The 10,043-nt window shown below is 35.8% G+C and overlaps 1 protein-coding gene across 1 annotated transcript in view; it reads right to left on the bottom strand.

Annotated features, from left to right (window-relative positions):
• Window positions 1–8,333: 8,333 nt before the first annotated feature.
• Window positions 8,334–10,043, bottom strand: part of LOC107697018 (protein phosphatase 1 regulatory subunit 12B-like) — a 68,239-nt gene continuing 66,529 nt past the window's right edge. The window contains exon 11 of the mRNA XM_016497635.1: window positions 8,334–8,562. Coding sequence (XP_016353121.1) covers window positions 8,428–8,562 — 135 coding nt within the window. The 3' untranslated portion in view covers window positions 8,334–8,427. The remainder of the gene's footprint in view (window positions 8,563–10,043) is intronic.

The raw sequence follows: 10,043 nt of genomic DNA, 5'->3' as shown, positions 1-10,043 counted from the left end.
GATCACCCAAAAGTGAAATTCTGTCATCATTTACTCACCCTCATCTCATTCCAAACCTGTATGATTTTTTTTTTCCTTCTGTGTAACACAGAAGATGATATTTTAAAGACTGTTTTGTTTTTGTCAATTCAGTTAAAGTCAGTGGGTTCCAAAACAAGATTGGACCCCATTGACTTTCATTGTATGCAGAAAATAATGTCTTTCAAAATGTTTTCTTTTGTGTTCCACAGAAGGAAAGTAATACGAGTAAACAATAACGGAATTTTCCGTTTTGGATAAACATTCCATTTAAGTTTTAAAGTTTTAAATATTGGCAGTTGAAGCCATTTAGTGTCATTCAAACATAAAAATCTCTGAAGACTGTTGACAGAATGTTCATTTAAAAGTCGCTTCAGTGACGTTTCCCGTATGAGATTCCCCTGTATAAAACAGAAGCTGCTCTTCTGACAGGCTGTGTTCAGTTGCAATAACTCTGTTGTTCGATTGTGAAATAGCAGGTATTTCCATCCACATTCACAGTGCAGTTTGACATTTTCATGTCTTTTTGCAGGTCTAATGAATGTGTGGTTATTTATCATTTGTTTATGTGACATCATGCTTCTAGTATCGTATCGAAACCTCTTCTTTTTTTTAACCATTTGTTCTGGTGTAATTTCTCACACAGATGTGTCCCTTATTTCGAAGAACTTTCACAAAAAAATTGCAACTCGCAACTAACACCCCCTCCCCAAACCCATAGGCGTGTAGTTTGACCTATATATGCATAGTTCCTACTTTATGATACTGCATGTTACAGTACAAAAAGATGCGCATGTTTCAGAGATGAAGCAAAAAATATAGTGTGTACCTAAGTAGGTGTTCTTTGTCATTTTAATAACAAAACGGAGGGGGATAAATACTGTGTATATTTTCTAATCAAATCAAATATGTATTTATTTTCTGTGAGTGGGTACTGGAGAGAATATGAAGTACTATACTAGACTAATCTTCATTTTCAGATTCAATCCATGCCTGGACATCATGAGCAGATACTGTATGTTAAGTGCTTTGTGTGAACTAATATAGAATGAAAACGTAGCCGCATGCTTGCCGTCTACTAATATTGTTAAGGAACAAAATTATTATGTATTTATTTATGTATTTGAAATCAGTTATTTATATTTATTTTTCAGAGTAATATTTGTATGTGTCTTTGTCAGAATACGTTCGTGGGAAGTCAAAACTTCCAGCGGGGGCTCCAAGTGGATCTTTTCCCCCATCTTGTAGGATCCTGTAATCAGCAGAGTATCTCTGTTGGAACTACGATGTAAAGTTTTGGATCATACAGAATCATTATGAAAAAAAGAACACTTTATTATCATTTTTCGTCTTTTTTTGCTGTCAGTGCCAATGAGAAAAGTCACGTTTACTGCCATTTTAGCTGACGTTATGTCATTCTTACGTGATTTTTTCGGACCAACTGATTTCTACCGTGGCAACAAAGTTGCCGGAGCACAATACTATCAATCGTGTTATAGAAAACTTGGAGTCCCCATTGTTTTCTAAAAAGCTTTTATTTATGAATCTTTTACATAAGAACAGCGTTTAACTAGCCAATAAACCGTAAGTTTGTGTGTGCGAGTGTGAATAAGATAAAGCCATAAGACTTGAGCGAAATCTTTGGAGCTCAACTATATAGATGATCCTAAAACGTCTCCTCCTTTCATAGGCCGATGAATCTCCTCAACATTCCACATAGTCTGTTTCCTAAGATGTGCTAAGTTAAGCATTATTGGCAGTCAGTCTTTCTGTTAATAATAATGTCTTTTTGATGTTTTTTTATTGAGTTTATGATGATTTCAGTGTATATTGGGTTTTGTAAACGCCTTGATTTAACACAAAGTGTGCTAGGGACGTCTGTATGAACTTATACATGTGTTGTTGCCATTCCACTATGTATGTACACACATGCATTTTTGGGCAAAGGGCAATTAAAACCGTTTAACTATGAGAAGTTGTTTGTTTTGACCATTTTAATAATAAATCACAATCCAAAATGCAATATGGGATACTTAAAAAGTATATAATTTGGACATTCGGACAAGAAAATTGAACAGAACTGTGCAGAAATTCGGCTTATCCAAGTCATTTCAATCAGCATTGCTTGAGGTTTGAGTGTGAATGCGTGTGATTTTAATAATAATGCATAGGCCCTTTAAAAAGGAATAATCATTTGTTGGGAGTTACTCGAGCACTGCCATTCTGCCTGTATGGCAGCGTGCACAATGAACATTTATTTGAAACATTCCTGATCGTAAACCACGGAGTTGTCACTTGCAAGCAAAGGTATTTGGGGGCAGTTTAAAAACTGCTCATGGATTCCGTCTATAAGTTGCTCTCCATTTACGAAACCTGCTCAGTTGTCTTTGTAACTCTCTGTGACTGTTTTATGTCATACAAATCAATGAGAGACTGCTCTAACGCCCATAACAGAGATGTTTTCATAATTTTTTTTTTTCGAATGCTAGCTGATGCCTTTATGTCTGCTTTGGCGTAATCACAAAGTTCTGGGGATAAAAGAATCAAACGCCTGCCATTGTGTCTCTTTAATTAGATTCTTCTCTTGCACTTTTCATTCTGCTTATCTAGAGTTGTAAAATGCTCTTTTTCTATTTGTATCTATTTGTGATCAGTTTTTTTTTCTTCTTTAGTCGGTGGGAGATTGTGAGGGTTTGTCCCTCAGGCTATGTTTGTACCTGTTTCGGTGTTCTCGTGTGCGCGTGTGTTCATGTCCGTATTGTCGTGCCTAGTGTGGATCAATCGCATGCTTTAGCCCTTGATGGGACACTTTGAGAAAACGTTGCTCACAGACTCTTCCCACAACCCCCTAGTGGACAGTACATGAGTATCAGCAATCCTTGTAAAGACGTCAAGGGAACCAAATAGCTCTACAGATTTACCATGCGTGTTACCAGCTCTGTACTGAAACAAATGAGAAAATAAAGGCCTTTTAATTACACTTAACTCTGGGTGTGGTGTTGATATGTCGTATTTAACACTGAATTCCTTCTGTTTGCTTTATTTAATTTTGACCTACAATTACAGCTCTGATGGTGTAAGCCTTGTTTTGTGGTTTCAGAAGCAGATATTTAATAAAAGGTGCTTAGAGTGACTTCAAAAACCTTATGTATAATATTACCATTAAGTATAATTTCCAAGTAGTAAGTACACTAATATCAATGTACTTGTGTACAATTTCAAACTATTTCAAACCTCTTGGGACTAAATTGGCCAATGTACTTTAAAGTGTATTTTAAGTCTAACAGTAGTAAACTTGGCTACCCAACTAGTGTTTCTTTAGTATCGCAACAAACTTTATGTATACTGTTAGTTTACTAGTTATATACTTCTAATCCACAGTCCATGAAAGTACACATTGAAATACACTCAGAGTAAACTATTAGTTTAACAGTTTCTATGCTGCAAGTTTATATTACTAACTAGTAAACTAGTAGTTTACTAAGAGTATTCTTTAAAGCTGCAGTCCGTAACTTTTTTTGCATTCAAAATGTATATAATAAGCGTGTACACCATGAATCCATTTTCAAACCGTGATTTTGGCTTATCCTGAATCACTACGCTACACCTATATTAAGTGTTTATATTCGGACTATTTTAGACTGGTTCTGGCGGAACCACTGCGGAGGTACCTGCGTGATTCGCCATAGACATAAACAGAGAGAAGTAGCTCGTATTGAAAATAGTACAAGTATACTACTAGTATATTTATTACATAAAGTATACTTAGAAAATATACTTGAACTTTACTTAAAATTAAGACTTTATAGGTCTGATGAGAAATGGCTACTACTTGAAACTAAAATGGAAATGCATACTTGGCATTTCACATAAATTTCTACTATGTAGCCTAGTTCAGAAGCACACAAGAACACTAAAAACAAGACATATAGTATAATTTCCAAGTAGTAAGTACACTAATATCAATGTACTTGTGTACAATTTCAAACTATTTCAAACCTCTTGGGACTAAATTGGCCAATGTACTTTAAAGTGTATTTTAAGTCTAACAGTAGTAAACTTGGCTACCCAACTAGTGTTTCTTTAGTATCGCAACAAACTTTATGTATACTGTTAGTTTACTAGTTATATACTTCTAATCCACAGTCCATGAAAGTACACATTGAAATACACTCAGAGTAAACTATTAGTTTAACAGTCTCTATGCTGCAAGTTTATATTACTAACTAGTAAACTAGTAGTTTACTAAGAGTATTCTTTAAAGCTGCAGTCCGTAACTTTTTTTGCATTCAAAATGTATATAATAAGCGTGTACACCATGAATCCATTTTCAAACCGTGATTTTGGCTTATCCTGAATCACTACGCTACACCTATATTAAGTGTTTATATTCGGACTATTTTAGACTGGTTCTGGCAGAACCACTGCGGAGGTACCTGCGTGATTCGCCATAGACATAAACAGAGAGAAGTAGCTCATATTGAAAATAGTACAAGTATACTACTAGTATATTTATTACATAAAGTATACTTAGAAAATATACTTGAACTTTACTTAAAATGAAGACTTTATAGGTCTGATGAGAAATGGCTACTACTTGAAACTAAAATGGAAATGCATACTTGGCATCTCACATAAATTCCTACTATGCAGCCTAGTTCAGAAGCACACAAGAACACTAAAAACAAGACATATATTTCAGTGAAATGTAAAATGAAAATGGTGGAACCTGTATAATAGCTGTGATGATCATACAGGCAGGCAGAGGGCAGCACTGCACCTAAAAATCCACTTGACTACATTTTTGGTATTTTACAGTGTTTTTAATACTCAGGCAAAAAATCATAAACAAAGTGCTGTGAGCATTGGTTCAAGATTACAGGTTAAAAGCTGTGGACAATGAAAAACAAAGCATCTGAAATGGCATATGTGTGATGTGTTTCTGTTTTATCCATATAGATACTCTTAATTACAAACAAAAGGCGATTGGTTCGACGTATCCATTCTTCAGCCCATCAGGTCATATATAAACACTACAAATGTAAAACTAAACAGGACAAATGGGTTGACATGAGGAGAGTGACATCATCTCTCAGTGGGAACATTCCTTTTAGAATGTTTTGGCGGAGCTTCTGAAGATCAAACTGGACCAAATGACCGCTTCAGGATCATTCGATTTGATTGATGATCAAATACCGTTTAAAGGAATGGCAGTTTGTTCAGCTTTTCCCTGCTGAAAAGACCAGAACAGTTGGTGACCAATGCTGTGGTTTGGCTGTTTATCCGTAATGTACTGGTGTTCCCACAAGGCTTCTTAACAAGCAAGAGTCTTCTAGTCAGCCAGCTTTATCAGAAACCTTGACCAGCCTCACAAACTAATTTTTGCTGGTCAAGAGAATATTTGTGCTGGTTCCACAGGGTGACTAGTGACAATCTAGTTCCAAAAAGGGGCTTTCCCACCAAAGAAGAATCACTTTGGGTTCCCCAAATAACCTTTAAGTGAACAGTTCTTAAAATATATATTTTTTCTCTATAAATAACCTTTTGTGTAATAGAACATTTCCATGGATTTTGAAGGTTCTTCATGGAACCATCAATGCCAATAAAGAACTATTATTTTTAAGAGTGTAATACTATTCTGAAGAACCTTTTTCCACTATAAAGAACCCTTTGTGCAATGTAAAGGTTCCAAGGATGTTAGAGGTTCTTCGTGGAACCACTGATGTCAATAAAGAACCTTTATTTTTAGGACCTTTAAACCAGCTTGGACTAGTATGGACATTCATTGTTTTGTTTTGTTTTTTCAGCAGGGATTCTAACATCATCTATACTGATCCTGAAACATTTAGAGTTTAGAAAGGGCTGACATTGAGAAGCCATTCAATTGTTTGGACATTTCTGTGGGAGAAACCAACACTGTTCTTACAGTGTGATTGGAGTGCCCTACTGCAAACAGTACAAAGTCAACCCAACTTAAGGTGGTAAAACCAGTTAACTAATTCAAGTTATGTTTTTGAACACTGTTAACCAACTCAGCCTGGCCTTCGCCAGCAAAAATGGATGAACAGCTCTTACTAAATCAGTTATGATGGTTGACCTCAGCTCCACTAGCTGGTTGTCCTGTCAGTCAACCACCTAAACCAGCTAGAAATGATCTAAATCTGGCTACCACCTTATTTTGTAAGAAAGTGGATACTTGCTTTCTTCTCTGGAAGGAACACAAAAGAAGATATTTTGAAGCATGTTGGTAGCCAACAGTTTTAGTGATGACTGACTTTCATTGTATGAACAAAAAAGATTGAGACATTCCTCAAAATATCTTCTTTTGTGTTCCAGAGAAGAAAGAAAGCCAGTTTGTAACGACATGAGTAAATTGACAGAATTTGAACTTTTTGGTGAGCCAACCTCTTTAACCCTGGAGCTGCTGCACCAAGAGCGGGTCAATGTGAAGTCAGTGTGAAGTTCTCAGAATTGGTCTCTTTCTGTTCAGTATTTCTCCTCCCCTTTATCCGGTCGTCCTCACTTGGAAAGTTTGCTGATGACTCTGATTAAGGCTCCATTCTCATCTTTTAGCCGCTGGTTATCAGACTTGAGTTCTGTCAAAACCTGAGATTGGTTAAAGATGAGAAGGAGTTAGAAGAATGCATTCATTTACTTAATTATTTAGTGGTCATGTGGCATCAAAATCGCAGTGCCAAGTTAAAATGGTACTTCTAGACCAATACTATCTTAATCTCATGTGACAGTACTTCATAATAAAGCATGCAAACATTGCTGTATCATAACACCACAGAATTTTCAAATAGGATTCCTTTTTAAAGGAATGGCAGTTGGCAGTGCCATGTGAATGTGTGCTCATGCATAGAGAGGTTCACCTCCTCCTACTCCAGTGAGTAAAAAAGCATTGCCAGAACTACAAAAGCTTTAACAGGAGAGCAAACCCAGCCACTTATGACTTCATATCACATCTTTCCAACCATCGGATACAACAACAAAGCTTTTTTGTTCTCCTTTTTAGAAATAACCAGCACACACACACAGAGACTCGCAGCACTGTGGATAGTTCTGGCATTCTGAATATGAATAGGATACAAATTGGTGTCCTGCTGTTTTTAAGCAATAAAGGCACAAATCCCATGTTCTTTAGAAAGAGAAATATTAGATATGTACGATAAATCATTATCTAACATAAGATTTACATAGCATGTAAATTGCATCAAAGATTTTGGCCTATCAGTGGTCTCTATCCTCTCAACTAAATCCAACAGTTAAATTAAACAGATAACATTATTTGTAAAATCAGCTGCTGAACTGCATTAAATTACTTGTGAAAATACTATCCATATTTTATCAAAAATATAACAATTATTTTCAATAATAGTTAACCCATATTTTGTACATTTTGTATTTATTTATTATAGTTTTTTAGTTTAATTTATTATATTTATATATAGTATCTATTTACATTTTTTTTTTATCTGTCATTTTTTATTGTTATCTGTTTTAATATAGACATCCAATAGTCTGTAATTTATAACCAGTGAGTTACATGTTACATAATTATTCTATTATTCTATTCATTTTTACAATTATTTTTTGTTTATTTTTTATTGCTATCCATGTGTAATATAGGCATTTATAACCAGTGAGTTACATATTCTAATATTCTTTGTAATTTTATAAATTTTACTTTCAGTTTTGAAATAATTTTTATGCTTATTTTTTGCGTTTGTAATATAGGCAATCATTAGTCTGTAATGTCATTTATAATCAGTGAATTACATATTCTGTCATTATTTTTGTAATTGTATTATTTTAATTTCATTTTTAAAATTATAAATATGCTTAATTATTTATTATTATCTGTTTGTAATATAGGCATCCCGTAGTCTGTAATGTCATTTATAACCAGTGAGTTACATATTCTATCATTATTCTATTTTTGTAAATGTACAAATTTTATTCATTTTAATTTAACTTTTTAAAAATTATTTTTATGCTTACTTTTATAGCTATCTGTGTGTAATATAGGCATCCAATAGTCTGTGATGTTATTAATAACCAGTGAGCAGATGTGTTGACAGAGACTAGAATGTGACACTACAGAGGCTGTGATTTGATCTGGACACTGCTGGAGTATAGAGACGTTTGGTCATGTGTTTGGAAGATCTATAAATATCTTCAAAGCCACCGCCTGCTGCAGGAATGTGAGGGGTTGCCCTTCCCCAGACCCAGGAGAGAAACAGGGAGAAAGAAAGAAGGAGCGAAAAAGCCTTACCAATGCAAAACAAAGGAATGAAACAGAGAGACCTGCCTGAGAGTTGAGCAGCAGCGGGACAGAGGAGGAGGACTACAGGGTGCAGCGGAGAACAGGAAGGAGGAAGGGACAGAGAGAGATAGAGAGGAGGACTAGAGATCGTCCGTCTCAGGGAGAGAGGCCGTCTGAGTGAGGCGAGCGAGGGAGCGCAGCATGGCTTTATTCTCCTGTAGGAGGCGCGCGTTCCCCCTGCGGAGAGCCTGTAGCCGAGCCAGAGCGGGAAAGGTCTGGAGGTACAGAGAGGCCCGAAATCATGAGAGCGAGTGTGAGAGAACATCAGAGAGGGTTTGGGAACAAAAGTGAACAGCATTAGTGTGTCTGAGTGACTTAAAACAAAGTCAACATGAAATCAAACTTTAGTTTTACACATTGTGTTTCTAATTCATCATTGCACATTATTCATGAGAAAAGTGTTTTATAATTGTTCATCCAAATGTTACGGTGGCCCAGAAGTGCATATTTCGAAGAATGTTGGTAACCAAACAGTTCAGGTTCCCATAGACTTTGGACAAAAAAGAAAAAGAAATACAATAGAAGTAAATGGGAACTGAAACTTTTTGATTACCATTAAAGGGATAGTTCACCACAAAATGAAAATTACCCCACGATTTACTGACCCTGAAGCCATCCTAGGTGTATATGACTTTCAGACGAATACAATCAGAGTTATATTAAAAATGTCCTGGCTCTTCCAAGCTTTATAATAGCAGTGAATGGTGATTGAGATTTTGAAGCCCAAAAACGTGCATCCATCCATCCATAAAAAGTGCTCCACACGGCTCCGGGGGGTTAATAAAGGCGAATCGATGCATGTGTATTTCAAACTTTATAAACCGTTATCTCTAGCTTCCGCTAACTGTCATACTCGTGTCCACGATGAGAAGTGACAAATGCGGTAGCGCAGAGGTAAGAGCAAAACAACATTAGTCACGAATTAGAAGTACAAAATGAGGATTTGTTATGAAAAATGTTGGAGGATTTTGATATAAGCCAAGAGGAGACTGGTTTTCCTTTGCTGTAAACAAAACTTGGTTCTCATGAGACTAGCATATACTCGTGAACACGTGTATGGCAGTTAGTGGCTAGAGATTACTATGAAGGTAATTTAATGCCTAAAAGATTTGCATACGCAGTAAGAAAAAATTATTTGCAGCATTTTACTGTTACTCGTAAGTGTAATTCATGTATTGTGAAACTGCAGCTTCGTGCTAACGCAAAATAAATATGATCTGCATTCTTCTGACTTCCATTTTTCTGCGCTTAACACTTTTGGCACGTTGTTTTCGCTAAAATACGTAGTCATAAGTATCATGTTTTAATCAAGTTGTTATTTATTTATTTTTATTTTTAATGTATGTGTACGTTAAAAGGATCATTCTGGCAGTGAGAGCGATCCGGAACTAAATGAAGATTAATGTTTTGGCATATGATTTGGCATATGTTTATTGAACCAATCGGATCAGAGTAAATGGAGAGTCAGCAAGAGCCTCATGTGATTGGCTACAAGAAGAAGGTGGACCTGCCCTCCCCCTCACGCTTGCAAAACTCAGTTAGTGAGAGAATCGTGCCAAAATTGTAAGCGCAGAGAAAAGAAAGACGGAGCTGTACATATCAGTTTATTTCGGGAACTTTTTGCCCCACATGCACAACAAGTCATTTAGACATTTGCAACAGTTAGTTTTGTACACATACAGATTGGTTCTATGAA

Source organism: Sinocyclocheilus anshuiensis, unplaced genomic scaffold (assembly GCF_001515605.1).
Source record: "Sinocyclocheilus anshuiensis isolate Anshui unplaced genomic scaffold, SAMN03320099.WGS_v1.1 scaffold130, whole genome shotgun sequence".
Lineage (NCBI taxonomy): Eukaryota > Metazoa > Chordata > Actinopteri > Cypriniformes > Cyprinidae > Sinocyclocheilus > Sinocyclocheilus anshuiensis.
Note: the sequence above shows the minus strand (reverse complement) of the source record. Positions and strands in the feature narration are given on the sequence as shown.